This window comes from Rousettus aegyptiacus, unplaced genomic scaffold (assembly GCF_014176215.1).
Source record: "Rousettus aegyptiacus isolate mRouAeg1 unplaced genomic scaffold, mRouAeg1.p scaffold_m13_p_2, whole genome shotgun sequence".
Lineage (NCBI taxonomy): Eukaryota > Metazoa > Chordata > Mammalia > Chiroptera > Pteropodidae > Rousettus > Rousettus aegyptiacus.
This window is the reverse complement of record NW_023416295.1, coordinates 151,979,833-152,000,309: the sequence shown is the minus strand read 5'-3', so window position 1 is coordinate 152,000,309 and position 20,477 is coordinate 151,979,833. Positions and strand designations below refer to the sequence as shown.

Genomic DNA, 20,477 nt, shown 5'->3' with positions numbered 1-20,477 from the left:
AAAGCCAAGGGAAGTTTCCTCTACCCGGCTCCTGCCGCCACCCTCTTGCCAGCCTCTACACATGCCTCTGCGGTGCTGGTTCAGATCCCTTAGCAACCACTTCTGAAAATCAGGCAGGTTGGACACACTGCTTTTACCAAATCCTTATCAGCCACATTGGGTCCTGGAGAATTCTTCCAAGAGATGACCACCTATGCACACCTGACAGCTCCATTGAAGAAGAAACAAAAGGAAAGGCTTGAACCATTACTTATTTAAAATATAGGTGGTCTTATACAGATGCAAAAGCCAGAAAACCATCCCTGCTCTTGAAAAGCTCACGTTAGTTAAGTTGACCTTGGCCAGCTATGGTCCAGCCCTCACTCAGGCTTCCAGCCCATGCCAGTAACCATAAATGACAGTACTCTAGCTTTCTGGCAACTCGCCCCCATCCTACCCCCACCCAGCCAGCCTTTATCCTCTGGTGGGAAGAGAGAGCAGATGGAGAAACAGTCCCACTCAATTCCTAAGTAACACCACATTCAATTCCTATTAACTGTGAGTTTGTACACTTGCCTGGGTAAGAACCAAGGGAGCAAAAATCATAGGTACATTGCCATTGCCGGACCAGGGCAAAGGTTAACAGGAGAGCCCTGGCTGTCTTCTCGCCCTTCTGAGGACATGGCCGAGGAGAGAAGAGGCAGCGTGCTCCATGAAGATTGCTGCTCCTGCCACCAGGACACCTGGGTTCTGTGCCTGCCCGGCCTCTAGCAGATGAGTGACCACTCTGAGATTCTGTGTTGATGTTTGTAAAATCCATTCATCATTCTCCTATCTGTTCTGTGAAAATTTGTTTTAAAAGGATTGGATTAGATGAGCAGCAAGGATTCTTCCAACTCTAATGCTCTGATTTTAAGGGAAGCTGAGATTTTTTTTAAAGCTCAGCTAATGCGCAGCACAGCGAGGAACTCAAATCTGGGTGCCTGAGGCAGGTCCAGGCCAGATTTCGGCATTATCAATGGGGCCTAAGCTGGGAGTCTCTGGGCCTTTGGGTTTCTTAGAAACATATGAAACAGGGATAATGCCTCCTATCTTCATTCATGCTTTTATCTGGCAAATATTTATCAAGTGCCTACAACCTATCAGGCACTGCGCTGGAAATACAGAGGTTAAAATAAATCCTGCTTTCATGGAGCTTGAATTCAACTGAGAAGAGACAAAAAAAAAATCATTAAAAAATAAAACAGATGCAGTATGTTGGGTAAGTGCTACGGAGAAAATAAAGCAGGAGATGGGCATCGGGAACGCTTGGGAAGGACAAACTGCCGTTTGAAACGGGTGGTCAGGGACCCCTGAGGGCATGTGCATGGATCAGGATTTTTGCAAGGATCGAATCAGATACCTGACAATGCTGGCATGCAGTAAGCGCTCAGACAGGCAACCACTCTGGAGTTAGCTCCCTCAGGCTGGCCAACGATGGGTAGCTTTTGAGCAGAAACCTCGCGACCCTCTTCTTAACCCTTAGCGTTGCCACCAACCATGTCCTTTCTGGGGCAGGATCAGTTATTCAGAATGAGGCTTTCTCTGCTGAGAGCCATTGCTCTACTCTGCTCTTGTTTCTTTCCTCTTCAAGACCATCCTGTTCCTTCTCATACACAATGTACCACTTGTGTCTTCTCTCCCAGGACGATGTACATCACCCTCCCCACCCTCCCCCCAAAAAAACTGTCCTCAGTGAAACAAGATTCCTTTCCCACTTATTCTCTCTCTTAATCTCCAACTCTCTCCTTCAAATTGTAAATCATTTTTTAAAGAAGGAGGAAGAAGAGGAAGTAAAAGAGTTGGGAAGAGGTGGAAGAGAAGGAAAATAGGAGAGAAGGAAGAAGACAGAAACACTAAACATGTCATGGGTAAGTTTTAAATTTTACAATTCAGCCACAAAATGAAACAGCAATTAAGGAAAGAATCATGTAGGGTCTCAGTGTCAAACATTTGAGAGTGCTCTTCATGGGTTTGAACTTAAGGGAAAGAAGCAAAGATCACTTACTGAAATATCCATCTATATATCTAATACAAAAACAAATGTGGCAGACTAGAAGAAAACAGAAAAGTTTGAAAAATCCTCATATTCAGTTGTTCTTCCTTGAGCAGTGAAAGCTTGCTTTGCCCGAATTATAATAAGCATCAAATAAATATATCTTTTAAAATAGTTATTAGATTCTTCCATTATTTTTGCCAAGTTATATCTCCTACATCACTGAGCAGATAAAGTCTCTCTATATATACACAGGTATGTCTTCCTTTACTAAACATTTCAAAACATTTCATATAAAAACATAACTTTGCCTGATAGCCCACTTATAACTATGCATTCACAGAACCTTTCGATTCATTAAAATGTAAATTATATGACATTAAATGAAACTATAACACATATTTGTCTTACCGTAAATCTGCCTGTGCTTGGCACTCCAGGAACATTTAATAACAACTACAGATGGGTAATGACCAAGCAGCTTTTGCCCATAGTGTCTGAAAACTAACTGACTCAATTCTTCATTTATTTTTTAACCTCTCAGCACTTTCCAGGCCAAGAGAGTCAAGCGGGCATCCCATGGGAGCAATCCGGCTAATACAATGGTTCCAAGGATGGGGAGACTGTCTTAAGGTTGAAGGAAAATCGTGTTCATCACAGCTTTTTTAATAAGAACCCAGCAAATCACCTTTCTTAACATCGGTTATTCCCATCTCTCAAAAGCAAGGCTTTTTGAGATGGCAACTTTAATGGGGGAAAGAAATGAGGGAGTTCAAAACAAATGATAAGTAGGAAAATTTGAGGATGCTGGGAAAAATCATTAGGAAAGATTCATAAGAGGTTTGCTATGTTGAGATCCAGCCATCTCAAAGAGCATCTCCTTTTCCTACAAGTTCCAAAAGTTGCCCTATGTGAAGAGAAGGAACATGGGATCTTCAGGACAGAAAGAGAGCACGGAGGTGGGTGTCAACAGTGCCATCATCTGAGAAAGAAACAGACTAGCAGAGCATTGGAGAACACATTGAAAAGGAAAATAACCGTTAACTGTTCCCCCAGGAAGCGATAAAGAAAAAATATAGACATGTGCGTACTAATAGCTACCAATTCTTTTCTAGCTCAGAGAAATGAAGAAGGATTTAGACAACTGGCAGAATCCTTTTCCCAATACTTTCAGATCACCTGGTACCAAAAGGTTTTCAGACTTTTCTCGGAAACTAAAGAGATCTTTCACTTGGAGAATGCCTGGCATAAGAAATTCTCTAACTCTTTCAATCAAATGAAGTTCCCAGCTGGAACAAAACTCTCTCAGCATGTCTTAGGCTGTGTTATAGGGCATTGTACTACATGCACTAATAAGGCATAAATGAATACTACAAAGTTCCAACAGAAAATTAATTCTTATTAGTTAGTGTACAAAATAAGGCTGCCATATTTAGCAAAAAAATAATACAGGAGCCCTGTTAAATTTGAATTTCAGATAAGCTACAAATTATCATTTAGTATCAGCATGTCTCATGTAATATTTGGGACAGACTTGTGCTAAAAAAAATAACCCATTGTTTATCTGAAATTTAAATTTAACTGGGTTTCTGCATTTTTCTTGCACCCTGGGTAAAAAGCCTTGTCCAGCAACCTGAAGCCTATCTGGAGATAGTCACAAAGTCTATAGGTGGCCAAGCTTCAAGGAGCTAAGAAATAATCAGTAAGGAATTAGGATTGACACATGATAAATAACATTCATTTGACAGTGAACTAAAAGAGTTCATTTTAAGGATCCTCTCCGAGAATGCTTATATGTTGTTTAAAAAGCATCTCCCTTCAGTAACTAACAAGCAAATCACTTCAAATGCATGTCTCTCTTCAGGATTCAGGGATATCATACAACTTCCTGTCCCTGCTTCCTAAATCTAGACTTATGAACTTCCCTCACATGAAAAGAAAGCCACAGTCTGGTCCATTATAAATGAGAGTTTTACCCCACGCCTGCCTTATAATGCTTCTGGGGAGGACAGGACCTGGTAATGCTACTGGGTTTTCAGAAGGTGAGAGAAGTAGTTTCCTCACTCGTCTTCCTGGTGTCATTCTGGGGCTTGGTGGCTCCCAGACACCTCCTAAGCGCCTTTCCCACAGCTGTTGCAGAGAGACTGGTGTAGCAGGCCAACAGAAAAGTCATCTTCATAAAACAACCATTTGCAACAATTTTATTTGCAAAGATTTCCTGCTGTGGCTAAATGGTGTGGCTGCTTGGTTTGTTATTTAAAAGAGTGACCCTAGTGAGACCAGAGCTCTGAAGAGGGGGAAGAGTCTGATTTCAGGCCAGGATAAGTAGAAGGAATTCGAAGTGAGTGTGCCTAATTGAATTCCAGTGACGATTTTGAGAGCTGTGCCTGGTGATAACAGCCCAGACTTTGAGGCTAGCTTCTTCTGATCCCTGTTAGTCGACCCCAATCCTCTCTGGGTCCTGATAGAAAAATATATTAAAATATTACCAAGAGAGGCTAAGGATTGGATTCAAGAACCTTGAGAAGCTGTGTTGAGAGGAGGGGAAGGAAAAGCCTATGGAGATGAGCGAGGGACGCGAGTGTATGGATGGGGAGGCAGCCAAGAGACAGCGTCCTACAGGAGTTAATTCAGAGCCATAGAAAAATCCAGGAACTGTGGCAGAAGAGAAAGTTCATTGAGGAAATGACTAGTGGAGAAGTGTGTTAATAAGTCTGAAGACACTTTTTACCCAGTGTACTTGGGAATCAAGTGAAGATGGACTCTCTCTCTCTGCTCTACACTGGCACTCTGGGCATTTATGAAGAGTCTGTACTATGTAATCCTTGTTACTTTTAAGATTGTTAAACTAGAGAAGATGGAGGTGGGCTTTGGTAGCCATCCTGACAATAACTTCTAAGGAAGGCAGACAGAGAACCTAGGAGGGCTACCTTCCTGCGCGGCCATAAGAGATAGTCACAAAGGTTCAAACCAGTCGTGGTTTTGAAGATCTAGTGGTTAGGAACCAGGCTTCGGTGATAACATTTACATGCCAATGTACAGTAAGCCAAATGGGAAATAATAATATCTGCAGATCACTATTTACCCAGAGGAATTTTAAGATAAAAGCAGGCACTCCTGGACCATATTTATGGACTTAAAGTTAACACCCACTTGATTTCCTTGCATTGCTTAGCAAACATTTTAGTCTCAATATTCCTTCATTGTTAGCTTTAGTTTTAATGAACAAACATTTGGTAAAATAATCTGATTTGAATTTAACACTAAAAAGAGTGGGAGAAAACATGAATGTACAGAACCAAATAAACAGTAAGTTTTTAAAGGAAATCTATATTATCTTGCAAAGAGGAGCAGAACAAGAAAGCTCCTGTGGGGTAGGTATTCACTGGGCATCTCAGCATCTTGGAGGACATCATTCATTCACTCTTTGTGTTTTCCTTGGGCCACACACTCTGCTAGGAGGGGGGTACATGGAAATGAGTAAGACAGAAAGGTCAATGCTTTCACAGAATTAACAAGAGGAGAGATAATAAAGCATGTGATTATAACCGTCTGAAGAGTGGCTTTACTGAACAGGCAAAAGATGCAGTGAAGGCATATGACAGGGTGATGTTAGTCCAGGACCCAGTAGAAGTGAGGCTAATAATGAAGAGTATTAGGCAGGTAAAGGAACATCTGTGTTTGTGTACTGGTGGGAAGGGGCGACCTGGGGAGTATATCCATGGTAGAAGAAACAGCTGGAAGAGAGAGAACTTGGTATTCTCAAAGAACTAAGTAAGTTCAGTGTTGCAGGAAGGTAGTGTTCAAGGCAGAGAGTGGCATGAGACAATACTGGAAAGGTAGGAAAGCCCACGCTCTAGGAGACTTTATAAACCATATTAAGGAGACGGGACTTTATTATAGGGGACATGAAGAGTCACTGAAAGGTATTTATTGAGCGGCAGAGTGATTATATCACATTTTCATTTAGATTGCCGGCTGCCATGTAGATTGCAAATGAGCAGAACTGTGAATCAGAAGATATTTAAGAGGTCCTGCAGAAATGTGGGTAAGAAGAGATGGACAGGGATACAGTGTGGGGATGGAAATAAATGAAAGCACTCCAGAGGGAATCTGTAGATAATGGCATGATTGGCTATGAGGTATCAGGAATATAGAATCAATGACACCAGAAATTTTTATTTTAGGCAACTGGGTAATAAAATGCACCCATTATAGGTGGTGCAGATTTGGCTAGAAGTGGTGGGAGGGTAAGAGAAGACGAGATAGCGGGTCAGTTTTGGCTGTGGGGAGTTCTGAAGGAACATATCTATAATCACAGAGATACAGACCTGGGGCTTGAGGGAAAGGTTTGAGACAGAGATGTCAATTTGGGAGAACTTACTGACATGAATTGTACCATTGGCAATGGATAAGGAAAGAAGAGGGTCTAGGACAGAGTCCTGACAAGGACCAATAAGTAAGGGATGTGTAAAGAAGAGTGTACCAAGGAGCCTGGGACAGAATTACCAAAGATATGAAGAAAACCATGACAATCTGTACCACACAAGCAGTCGATAACTTGGGATGGCAGAAAGAGCAGAGTTCAAGGTGGGAGAATATTAAGATTGGGTCATAGATATAGCTACTTAACACTAGTTTAGATTAGCTGAGAGGCCACAGTCCAACTCTCTCCCTTCCAGAAGTTAAAAAAGTATAACTAGGCACACATTCAGCCTCCACTAAACATATTCCAACCTCCCCAGAGTATATTTCTAATATTTTATCTCTTAAGCTAGATAATGGGTAACTCAGTATTTATTAAGTTTTCCTGAATACCTGTCTATATATCTGATATAATGCATACAAAATTTTAAATGGATACCCAAAACATAGTTGAGTGAAATAAAGTCAGGTTATTGAAAAGCATGTATATATTTCTATTTATGTAGAATGATAGATTTAGATCCATATAGGTATACATCCACAGGGAGATATCAAGAAAGATGTTCATTCATTCTTTCAAGAATGATTATCTCATTAGTCAGATTTAAAATCATTTTTACTTTGTTCTTTGTGCTCTTCTATAGTGTTTGAATTTTTACAATGTGCACATGTAGCAGTTTTATACAAATAACAAAACCACAAAAGCATCCTATAGACTCTTGTGCCCCCGACTTTGTCATAATTACCCCTGAGAGGACATGCTGCAGTCATGTCTGGGTATGAGGTGAGGTCAGGGGCAGAGAACTCCACCCATATCTTCTTGTTGAATAAACCAGACTAAGAGCAAACATAAAAGCTATCCCTATAACAGTATTCTCACACTTAAAGGCAGAAAAAGGAGCAGCAAAGGAGATGAAAACCAGGGAAGAATCATCTTCATGTACCTATAGACCCATGTCACCTGTTTCCTCTCAGTACGGCAGCACCCCAAAAGTAAGTGGGCTGGTCCTCCCTTGTTTCTACGTCCACTGTGTCTTTCATAGTGATCAGGTATGTGGGGACCAGAGAGAATTCAACTCCAGCCTGAACCTCTCACTAACAGCGTGACTTTGGATAATTTACCTCCACAAGCCTTATTCTCCTGTATTGTAAAATGGAAACAATTTTTAAACCTGCTTACTAGAGTTGCTGCTTGAGGGTTAAATGAGTTTAAAAATGCAATACACTTGGGTTAACAGCTAACACGTGGTAAGTGATCAATGAGTGGGAGCTTTTTTGTATTTCTTAGACAAGAACACGGCCACAGCAAACTCTGGATCTGAAGCACTCCTACCATCATGAACAATTGCCACCCCAATGGTAAGCCTCCAACTCGTGACATCTTGAGCTGCTCTTCCCACAGTTTCTGAGCCCCCAACCCCAGTTTGGGAAGCTGTCCTCCGACCGCCACCATCAGTGCGCCCCCTCTGTTCCATACTCACCTATTCAGCATATTGGACTGGTAGATTCTCTTCTCATGGGTGTTGTAACAACTGCTCTTGGGCTCAGGGATGAAGCTGTGTTCAGACAGCATGTCAGAAGCAGCGGTGGTGATTATGGCAATTCCATCTCTCACTCTGGCAGGGAGGCCATAGTCCCATTCATCATAGGACACAGAGATGAGCCCAGTGGGGAACTCCGAGGGCACTGTGTCTGTATCCCCTGCCACCAGACTAGGCACAATCCACGTGTAGCCATAGCCAGTCAGCCCTACTGAGTTTGCCACTTCAAAGATGTAGGTGGCCTCTTCTTTAGTACAATAAAGAAGAATGATGGGGCTTTGAAGTTTCTTGAGCTGGTTCTGGATCTTAGAATCTCCGTCATCCAGGGACATGTCCAGCAGGAGGACTTCCTCTAACTCCCAGCCCACAAAGCTATTCTCAATGGTGCTGCGAATCTTGTTTACAAAGTCTTGGTAGCCAGGGAAGTAGGTGGTGACAATAGAAAAGATGTACCAGTCATACTCTTCCATGATGTTGAGCATTACGGAAGCTTGCTGTTCAATCGATGGGCCAAACTGGAAGAACATGGAGGATTCATCCTAGAATAGTAAAAATGTAGGGGGAGAGAGAGAGAGAGAGAAATAAATCAAAGATGATAAGGAAAAATTTGAACCACTTGGATAAAAATGTTTGTGCCCATCACTTACTTTTTCACATAATGCCTTTACAATTGGATATGTTTGAATTGCAAACATTTATAATACCTTTTTCTTCCTAAAACTACCTGCTAGATTCTAGAGAAACTCAACATGGACCTACACTGTCCTTGTCTGAAATCTTTGGGGCTACTGCCAGAGCCCAGGGCAGCTTCCTAAAATCTAATATTTAATATTTCCATAGTAAAACATACAAAATTACATAAAGTGGGATAAAGACTCTGAAAAACCTCAAGTCAGTTCAGATCAGGTTTTTCTGGCAAATGAATTCTACAAACACACACGCGCGTGCATGAGCACATATCCTTTCCATTTTTTCCACCCCTTTTGACTTGCAATTGCAGGTGTGACTCAGTCAAGAGCAAATAACCCAAAATGCCATCAATCCATTCTTAAACCCACCAATGGAGGAAGGTTAGGCACACTGGCCCAGCAGAAAGGTGATATTTGGTATGAATATCAGAGAGAAGTACATGTAGTATAAGATTTGGTCAGTATATTCACTATAAAGGTGTATCTATTAAATTAATAGCACGATTAGTTTTCTATCTTCTCTGATAAGGAGATGTGCAAGTCAGAGTAAGTCTCGATCCAAGCCACAAGTTACAATAAGTTTGTATTCAAGCTCATATGTGATTAAGCTTTATGATAGAGCAACACATAGAAGATTGTTTTTCTCTTGCCTACATAATGTCGCAGGTCTCAGTCTGACATGTGTATCACACACGTAACCCTCTGTCAATTCTGATTACTTTCTGCTTCCTCCCTCTGTATGGGGGAGAAGCCATTTTAAATTCATCCCATTTCTTATGCTGTTCTGAGATGTCAAGCCCTGCTTTTCCTCTCCACCTCACAGCTAAAAGAACCTGAAACCACAAAAGGAGACCCTCTCAGCCTTGTCCTTCTCTCAGTCCATTCTCCCCTGACTTCCTCTTGGATCATGGCATCTTTTCTCATGGTCGGTGCCTCTTATTTTCAATCTAATAGCTCATCTCTATTTTATAACAAAACTATCTTTCTCAAAAGAGCAGTTCCTGTCTATACATATAAATATCCCACACTAGAGCTTCAAAGTACAGTTACAATAGACCAGGCTTTTAAACAAAATTATACAGGAATTTCTTAGTTCAGGAGCATATTGTCGTACAGCTGAGAAATAGCCAGGTGTCTTTTGGGCATCCACTATTGAAAAAAAAAAAATGCAGGTTGAGAAATATCCAGCTGGTGTCCAAAGACATTGATTCGGCCATGAAAGCTGCCAGCCCCTTGGCTCTGCCAGGGCTCTTGTTGCTTCGTATGGCTTGAATGTCTCACATTTCCCACAAGCTATCCAGAATAAAACGAGAGATGCTTAGTCGTTTAGGGGTGACTCTGCTAAGGGTAAAATGATGATTATCATGGCTCCCTCCCCTGGTTTAAACAAATGGCCAAAGAGGAGCCAGTGGGACCATGGAATTCAGAAATGCAGAGGTGGTGGGGCACCAAAAATGGGTGGGCAGGGGAGTGGGAATAGAAGGGAGTAAAATAATGATTTCGTGTGTGTCCATTCCAAACCGCAGCCAGCTCCTGCTCCTACTGCGATACAGGTATTGCTCTTCCAGTGAAGCCGACCTTGTCCTTATGTTATAGGATATAGTGAGAATCCAGAACAATGAAGCTTAATTATTCCAAGACTTGTCGGGGGCCCACAGAGAACCACAACAGGAGATGAAGGCAAGGAAAAGAACAACCATCCCAGAATGTCTATCACTTTAAATAAATAGCCATTTGTTTTTCTTGTTAAACTTCCAGTTCGAGAGAATTTTGGAGATTCTCAAATAAGATATATTATCACTTGAGTTTTCACAAGCCCGGTGGGTATAACAAAGTGACGAAGTTTCCAAATATACCTTATAATGTATAGACTTAGGATGAAAGGGATCCCAATTGTAAATCAAGTCTGCCCCATTCTATGATACAGGAACATATCACAAAGAGGTTCTTGAATACCTACACTGTTACCTACAGTGAAGCCACAGCTGGTTCAAATGCATGGGAGAGAGAGCCTTGAGGGGAAACCCATGGAGGTCCATAGTAAACGAGCCTATGCTAATGAAATTGAATTTAAAAGAAAACCAATCTATTATATGCCAACCGGAACCTTTCCTCTCTTAGTTTTCTTTTAAAACTCTCTCACAATTACAAATGAGCTCCTAAAGCAACTGCCAGCTACTATGTGAAGAAAGCCAATGTGTGGTGAAAGGAAGAGAAAAATTAATATGGTTCCATCTCATTCCTACCACATCCTCACCTTAGCTTCTAATTCTATCATCCTCTATAATTATCCCTTTTTCTGACTCTTATGCTCCCATCAATGCTCCTTTCAACCATTTTATCCTGCCAATCCTTCATTAAATAAGAATGCCTTAGTCTATAGCCATACCACCCTGAACACGCCCAATCTCGTCTGATAAATAAGAATGTCGTATATGACCATTTTATCTGTAGCATCAAGGAAAGGTTAATGAAGCCAAACAGAAATCAAGAGACAGAGTTATAGTTTGGACAAATGTTTCCCAGTATAATGAGTGGTCCAGTGTTATTAATTTAGTTGACACATCAATCTGGTGTACAGCAACTGGGAATGGGACAGCTCTTTTTCGACAATGCTTTGGGCTAACTATAAGTTGCAAGCAGTGACAGGCTTTGCAAATTATGGCCACAGCCACAAATCAAAGAGCAATCTTCATGTGTGCATGGAGTGGAAAAAACTGGTGGTCACACACATCCATCTTTGCAGGCACCCAGCATCTACTGCGATCACCACAAGAAATGTCATCTCCTAAAATGAAGGACAGGGATATAATTCAGTTTGCAGATCACTGTACTTCCCCATTTACATTTTTATCTCCTAATGTCATTATAAAATGGTGATGTGCAGGGGTCCTTGGAGCAGTCTCCTCCGCCTTGTAAAGATTCCCAGCCACGTTTATTGCGTGAATGTACTTCTTTGACTTGCTTTGAGAATAACTTTAAAGCATTCTTGTATAAAAGGCCACCATGACTGAGATAAGCAATTAGCACAGGGAAAGTACAATTGTACTAGAACAATTATGTTGAAACCCCATCGCTTTGATGTTCATGGTGTTGTTTGCTAATAAGAAGAAACAAAAACAGGTACTTTTTTGTCTGTTATCTGTTTGGGAAAATAACTGCCAAAAGAATTAGCAGTACATGAGATTCTTTTTCTGCATTGCCCGGATCCCTTACAGATCCACTTGAGAAATAAAGGATTAACTACTCCAGCTTCTGAGAAGGCCCCTGGCCATAGGTTTCAGCCAGCATCCCACTTTGGGGATTGCATCAGCTGAAAAGAACCATCTTGCCCAAACTCATGCCCCTCTGCCAGGGTCAAATGCCCCGAACGGCTGGTCATCATGGAATATAAAGACCTGGTTCTCTTGCTCTAACTCTAGACAATTTTGAAGGACCCGTCTATCTTCAGACGTTGGCTGGAGCGTCCATTAAAACTGCATCACATCTCTCCTCCTCCCTCTGCCCACTCCTGCCCAATCTTCCTTTTCCGTTCATAGTGTTGATCTCAAGAGCACTCTGTGATAAACCTCCTGTCCACTAACCTTGGCCTCAGAGTCTACTTTCCAGGAGCCTAACCTGAGACTCTATTCATTTCCCTTTCTTTCAACATGGAAACGAGATGGCTTAAAAGAGAACGTGATATCTACTTTCAAATATGGAAATGACTTATATGGTAAAAAGACAAGTTTTTGCCCATTAGCTCCAGAGGAAGAAACTGGGAATAATGGTAGAAATATTAAAGGTCATTATCTGGCTCAATGCAAGAAATGGACTTGTAACAATTATAGCTTTTTAAAATTGAATTGGCTTTGTAATGTAGTGAGCTCTCTGTCACCATAAGCATTCAAACAAGAGCTAGATTACCATCTGAGAATGGGATTCTCCCAGGCACTCTGTCTGGTAAACATCATGTTCATCTTTAATATCTAGTTCAGATGTCAGCTTTTTACACATATTATCTTTTCTTGACCCAGGTCAAGTTACCTTTCTTTCCCCTGCGCTTTCACAATATTATTTTTATATTCTTCTATCATAACACTTATCTCATAGGAAGCATATATGTCTGCCTTCCCCTCCCCCACCCCACCCCACTAAAAATTTATATTTCTCAAAAGCAAGAACTGTGCCTTATTCATCTCTGGATCCCTAAATGGTATATGAAAAAAATCTTAAATGTCTGTTTTATTAATATTATATAAAGAAGTCTTTCTTAGATGGGAGATTAATTGAAATGACCTTGAAATGACCATCTGGTTTCAAATTTCTATACTGACAGTACATATCTACTTCATAAGAACTAGAGAAGTCTGAATGGTTATATATTAATCGCACTTGTATAAAATGTGAGGAGATTCCCCTTGGAGCCAGGCAGAGAGGCAGAAAATGCTCATGGCAGCTCCTTTACTCTTCTTTGCATGAAATTCTTTAATTTGCATCATCTGTACTCACTTCCTTCAATTCCTATTCTCCCATTCTCTTACACTAACTCCAACCAGTCTTTCAACCCCCCTACTCCACTAAAACTCCTCATGTAAAAGGCAGTGGTGCCCCAACTTCAACGTTCGCCTGCAGGCCTCTGTGCCTATAGGCAGCATTTGACACAGCTGATCACTCGCTCCTACATATGCTTTCTTCCTTTGGTTTCCAAGTCTTCACATTTTCTTGACTTTCCTCCTACCTTACTGGCTGCTGTTCTTCTGCTTGCTTTGCTGGTTCCTCCTCCTCCTTCTGACCTTTTAAAGCTGGAGAGCCCCAGGGTCTATCTTTGATCCTCATATTGTTTCTATCATCATTCACCAACTCAGAGATCTTATCCTGTCTCCTGATTTAAATCCGATTTATATGACATTCACTCTCACTCTCGTTTCTGCAAAACTTCAGACTTCTGTATCAAACTGCCTATTCTACATGTCCACTCTAATATCTTAGAAACATCTCCAACATTTCCAAAACCAAACTCAGCCATTCCAATTTCAGTTAAAGGCTCTATCCCTCCAGTTCCAACTCCTCTCTTTCTCCTGAACCCTATATACAATCAGTTGACCTTGACCGCTGACCTTTAGAGTGTATCTAGAACACAACCTTTTTTCACCAACTCTGTTTGAGTTACCAACATCCTTCATCCAATCACTTCAAGAACCTGCTAACTGGTCTCCTTGCCTCTGCTCCAGCCCCCTAGTTTATGCTCAGCAAAGAAACAAGATGATTCTTTTAAAACTTAAATCACAAGATGTTATTCTCTGCCCCAAACCCTTAATGGTTCCCCTGAAAGCCAAGATCCTTGATTTGGACCCCATTGCCCCAAGGAGACCACATCTTCACATTCTCCCTTTCACTTTGCTCCATGCACTCTGCACTCTGACCTTTCATGAACATACTCATACATTCCTGCTCCATATCTTTATCCTGACAATTGACTCCATCTGAAACACTCTTCTTCCAGCTATCCAGGTATCCAGGTATCTGCAAGTCTAACACATGTACTTGTTTCAAATCTTTGCTAAAACCTCACCTTCTTAACAAAGCCCGATCCTGATCCTGCCATGGAAGACTGACACCTGTCTGATCTCCCTTAACCTGCTCCACTTTTTCTTGTTGCCACAGTATTTATCACCATCTAAGAGACTATGTGAGCACTTATTTGATATATTTATTAGGAAGAGTACCTCTTTCCACTAAACACCGTGAGAGCAGGGATCATATTTGCTCATTACTATAACTCAGCACCTAGAATGGGCTCTGGCCCATAATGGGCTTTCAGTAGATATTTGTGAAATTAAACAAGTGGTAATTGATGTTGCAACCAGATAATCCTCGAATCTAGTTTATCCTTGTTGGCTATCCAATTGCAATTATATTTTTCTAGTACCATGAAGTATTTCACACTGTTCAAATCTTAGTACTTTATACATCATACGGATTATGATCCTGCTAGGACATTAACATAGTTTCAGATTAAATAAATCTAATTTTGCTTCTCGTCTCTCTTCCTAGAATATGAGTAAAGAAAATCCTTCCATTCTCCTTCTAACTTCATTTGTGAAGGAAGAGCTGTGTCTCATAAAAGGCAAGAACCGCGAGGCTTTTGTTGAAAACTCTCTCCACTACCACCAGACCACCAGATTTAGAAGGCACGTGTGGAAATGAGGGGACGAGAGGACAGGGTCACCGCCCACCCCCACCCCCGCTGCCCTGAGGGAAGTCCTGGGTACTTCTTTCTCTTCCACGCAGAGCACAGAGTGGAAGCAGAATATGGGAGACAAAATTTCTTTCCTCTCCCCATAAAGGGAAGGATTTTCCCTCCCCACTTAATTCCAAGAGGATACTCTCCGCCCCCCCCCCCCCCATCTTTGGTGATGATAAATTCTGATTCCACACTATCATGTTTCAGGTGATTAAGGCTAGCGTTAGCTATTTAAGATGTGTTTAAATCGTGTCTGAGTTTTGTGAGCAATGCTTTGCAAGCCAGAGAAAATGCCCGATGTTCTCCAGCCTCGCTATTAATCAGAAATATTAACACTGAAACACACAATGGAAGCTTACTGGTGCAAAATCATGAACTTTCCTGCCTGTTAAATGCCAGACCAATTCTTTTTTAAACATTTGAACATAAAGGAGAACACTCTGGGTTTTCAAAAGCCCGTGAACAAAAATTCTAGCAGATTAGGCTAGTTTAAGAGCCATTCTGGGTGACTAAACATCTCTCACAGAAGTCAGCATTCTTTTTTTCTTATTTGTTCTTTCAGAAGATAATTTTGCTTTCTCCTTGAATTCTGCCCCATTTTCCTTCCTGAATGACTCTCCCTCTTGTATGTGCATCAATCACCAAATTTAAGCCACACCTGAGAAACATACTAAATGTATTCACTTTGAGAATGCCTACAAGGTTCTTCCTATTCTGGGTCTTGGAGACAATTTTACAGCAAGAAGAAAGCTTATAAGCAACAGACAGGGCAATACAAGGGGAAGAATAAAAAGGCAGATCCCCTCTTACAAGGCTACCTGACTAAATCACAGAATTAAAGTTGGGGAGCAAAGAGCCTGGAGAATACCAAGATAACGTCTGGAATATGTCTGTGCTCCTCTGGAAGGTATCGGGACTGCCAAAATCTTAACAAGGCTATTCCATTTCATCTTAAATTAAATGGCCTGCTCCATTATGCATATCAAAACAACTCTCAGATGGATTGACTTGTATTTTCATTAAGAGGTTCTTTTCTATAAAAGAGCAAGCTGTCAAGTTCAGCAACAATCAAGTTCTGTGACTGAATAAATGTACTTTTAAATAAACACAGGGGAAGAAGGTAGGGGAATAGAGAAAGCTGAAAAAATGAAATGGATAGAGAAAAAATCGTGTAAAAATGAAACTAACAGTATTAATTAGGCAGTAGGAATATCAATATCAGACCAAATTTATTTAGACAAGTTTACAAAGTGTGTTCAACACTAACACAGATCTGGGTACTTTATAGGATAAAAAAAAAAAAGGCATCATAAAGCTAAACCGTATCATTGAGAGAAAACATTTTTTACTACATATGAAATACTAAATCCAAAACTGCCTGTGCCATTAAAATCATGTCATTGAACTTAAGCCGAGAGGGTAGAGTATATAGAACTGTGATTATTATTAAGGAACAGGGTTAAGTACAAGCCGGTGATGGTACTTTATGTACTAGCAGCATTTTTCAGAGTACAGATATTGATATTTGTCTCTAATAAATTAACATTCTCATCTCTCCATATGTATCATACATATTCGATTAGAATATCTCGTTTGTATACCAATGGGAATAGAAAAGTGGGGAGGTATACACCAGAGGGAAAGGTTAGAACAGGAATTCTATATTTGCTCAAACTATGAGGTCTAGATCTCATTTGTTGCTGAAAATAACAAAAGTACAGGTTCTAGATACTGGTTCATACTGGTTCACGGGTCTCCGGAAAACAAAGAGCTCTTTGTCCTTCTGTCCCTGCTCCATACAGAGATAGCTGAATTTAGAATTTGGATCAATTACGCTCGTTTGGCACAAGTTGACAAGCCATTCTCACTAAGGAGGAAAAAAAAGTTTTTTGAGAAAGTTTTTCTCACCAAATATCCAGGGGTCAGTTTTCCTAGGTCCTGGATTGGAAAACTGATTGCTACTTCCTCAGAGACAGCAAAGTACGGCTGTTCACAATTAACGCAGCTTTGAATTTATTCACATCTCCCAAACCAATTTGGTCCTCCATCTAAAAGAGGCAACACATTTTGAAGGGCTCCAGAAATGAAAATAAAATTGCATACAGGCAGATTAAAAAATATATACACATATCTTCAACAGCTTGTTAGCACCTGCCTCTCGGCCTCACTGGATTATAGGACTTAAAACTTTAGCCAGCAGGCATGCCTTCTGATCTTTAAACCAGGATTGACCAAGTACCATCCTCACCAACGACACGTTCTAAAACTGTCTGGGCTGCTCTAAGCCGAGTATTTGGCGTGCCTGATGTGAGCCTCGCTGGGTGTAAACATACTAACCCAGAAGCCTTCCTTCCTAATAGCTTCTCCTTGTGTCCCAATCTAAAGGACTGAGTTTCTTCCTCATGGCCTGATTTTGATTCCATCTCTATTGGATGAGAGACCCTACTCAGAACTTCCAAGTACTCTGCACAGTCCCTGAAAAACTGCCAACACCCCAGATGCTGCACCCTGCTCTCTGTATCTACAGAAGCCAGCTGAGGTCTGACACCCTTTTCCTGCCCTTTACAGTGAGGGGTTCCGCACATTATTAGTGCTAATAGGTTTATGTTGCTCTGTCCACTACTCTATCAAACCTCTGCATACCCACAGCAATCTGAATCACACCAAGTGGGATATTTGGTCTACAATTGGTTTCTCAGAGCTGGCTGGCCTTCACCCCATGGTAGGCAGCCCAATGGCAAGGTTACGTGCGTTCTTAACCTCCCTAGACTCATTGTTCAGATCTATGCCTCCATGGAGTGAAAACAGTGTCCAGTATTTGATTGGTTGCATCCAAGTTTATTTCAGATTTTCTTTGTTTATTTTGTAATCAAAATTGCTCCTCTTTTCCAGAATTATTCAACTCTTACTTTTGCTCTACCTCATTTATAGATGCTGGTTATTATTAGCACTAAAAATGGATCTTTATGAGTTCCGAGTTCCCAATTGCTTACACTTTGTTTGCTTTACCCCACACTCTGGTATAAGAAGTCTCAGTGAGAATATAACACAAACTACTAGAACCAATATGCAGTTCTTAACCTGGTACGGGGAGAACCATGTTAAACTACTCTTCTAATCATGCAATTTTGTCCATATTCCTAGAAAACAGCCTATTCATTTCTTTATCCATACAAAGAAGGAATACTGGCTTAGAAAGTACAGAAAGGGGAAACCAGCTCCTAACACAGTCAGGGGTCGCTCTCTCTGGCCCAGCCTATCCTCACTGACTTAGCAGTACCAAACCTGCCATATCCCTGGGAACTATCTTGTCACTGCTGTCATCAGCACTGCGCCTAGGCTGAGGCTTCTTTCGCGTCTCCTTTTTCCCACAGTTCTAGTTCCAGAGATAAAGACCCCATTGGAATGTCCTAACTGGCCCACGCCCTTACTCTAAACAGTGTTTCCATCCTCCCCTCTGGGACCTTGGGAAGCTGAAATGCTGTCAATGTTTCAATTTGACTCTGGAAGACTGGCCAACAGGGATGCACAACAACCATCATTCAAGAGATGTCAAAGGTGGTGAGGCCTTTCCTGCAAATAAGAACTTGACAGGTAAAGGGATGGCCCATTTCTTCATTCTCGTTTTGAAGTTTATTTGTTTTTAAACCATATTCACTGGTCTCCAACATTTCTATAATTCACAGCATTTTACCCAAACACTTCTCCTCTAATGGAAGCATGCAAACAGGAAAAAAAAAAAAAAAAAAAAAAGCTCTTTAAAAGAAAATGCCAGTTGGCATCTCAAAGAGAAAGAAGCTCGAGCTTATCCTTTTACTCAGCCTCATCAGACTCTCTGGAGTACAAAGCCATGTTACAATCAGATGTAGTGTTTGTTAATCTCTAATCTAGATCCTTCACAGTGGGGCCCCTACCTATAGATGAATCATCCCAGACAAGTATGAGTCTCAGATACAGTCTCATTATCTTTAGAAGTGGCAGTAAAAGCAACTCACCTGAAGCCATCAGGTTCCCATTAGCTGGCCGTGAATGCTGATCCATGCTAACAGAACAAAATGGGGACATCCTTATGGCTCAGCAATGACATTTTGATGTTAATTTGGTACTGCTGAAAGATGCCAACATGTTGATCTTTTATAAGCACAGTTTGGACTGTTAATAATGCCAGCCCATGATCTCAAAGAATAGACATTAACCGGAGTGAGTAGCTTGAGAAGGCACTAGTCCAGCTCAGTATAGGACCACAATTAAACCAGTTCGGGAGGATGTGAAGTAGAACTAGATTATTTTCCAAGTCCTCAAGGAAAATTCCACAATTTTCTTCTGTTACACAGGCCAATAAGTCCAGCAATCCTGACTTTCAGAAATTATTCCCTATGTATTTCTTGATTCCATCGTGCTACAGATTAAGTCTTTTGGCCTTCACACTTTCTTTGGTGAAAGGCACATAATAAGCCCTCAAAAATTTTATGGAACTAAACCAAGCTGATGTAAAGCTATATAATGGTTTGTCGTTATCTTATGTGAAACAACCCCCTTTATTTCTCATTTACTATGGTTCTTAATATTTATTGAGTTGCTTATAGTGTTTTAGGTGCTATACATGCATTGTCAAATAATTCTAATATCATTATGAAGTAAGCCTTAATACTCTCGCCATCTCACCAATAAAGTGAGCTTTAGAGAAGTTAAGTGACCCATCCAAGATTATTGCTGGCTTGAAAATCTAGCTGGGTCTGACTTCAGAGTGCATACACTGCCACACAGCCTCAAGTTTTCTTTAATCATCCCTACAGTTCTCATCTAAACCATCTGCACCTGTCTTAATTGTGAACCACAGAATGATCACAGCCGTTCAGAAAAGTCAAACGCCTGCCTACTAGTAGAGAGATTATTTTTATGAATTCCTTAAGCTGCAGTCCAAAGCATCCATCGACTAGCACAGTGATGCTGCTAACTAGTGATGGACTTGGTACATGTTCTTACCCTACAGTACTCTGTGCTTGTGATCTTATTGTTTGCTAATCAACTAAATATTTATTAAATGCCCACCAGGTGCTATGGGATGTAGAAATGAAGTGTAAGTCTTCGCCCTCATTCTTAGAGTGAGCTAACTGGCAAATAAGATCAAATTATACAAAATAATTGATGACTTTCCTAAGTTAAATGATAACATGAGGTTTAGAACATGTGTCATAGAAATGATGAGCAAGAAGGGCAGTGTGACTGGACAGCTATAGGTTTAAAGCTTCTTTCTACCTATTTCTTTCTTTGCTAGTTCTCCCACCAGCTCTATACAGTGAGCAAATTAAGCACTGCACGTTTCAATCCAAACACTAGACTGTGGATAGAAACATAAGTAACACTGGCCTTGAACTTAGCCTTAGATTTGGCCTCGGGTGGACAATGAACCTCTCTGTTGCCCACTATCTCAGGCTGGGCTGATGGACATACCATACAGTATCATATCCCATGCATTCCACAGTCTAAATGAATTATATATAAATCCTTCTCCTTGATCTACCCAGCCTTTCATTTTCATCTCAAAAGATTAGATTAGTAGGGCAGGACTGTCCTTTATG

At 40.9% G+C, this 20,477-nt stretch overlaps 1 protein-coding gene across 1 annotated transcript in view; it reads right to left on the bottom strand.

Annotated features, from left to right (window-relative positions):
- Positions 1 to 20,477, bottom strand: part of GRIN2B (glutamate ionotropic receptor NMDA type subunit 2B) — a 409,044-nt gene that overhangs the window by 182,941 nt on the left and 205,626 nt on the right. The window contains exon 5 of the mRNA XM_036237023.1: positions 7,921 to 8,519. Within this exon, the coding sequence (XP_036092916.1) occupies positions 7,921 to 8,519 (599 nt within the window). The remainder of the gene's footprint in view (positions 1 to 7,920; positions 8,520 to 20,477) is intronic.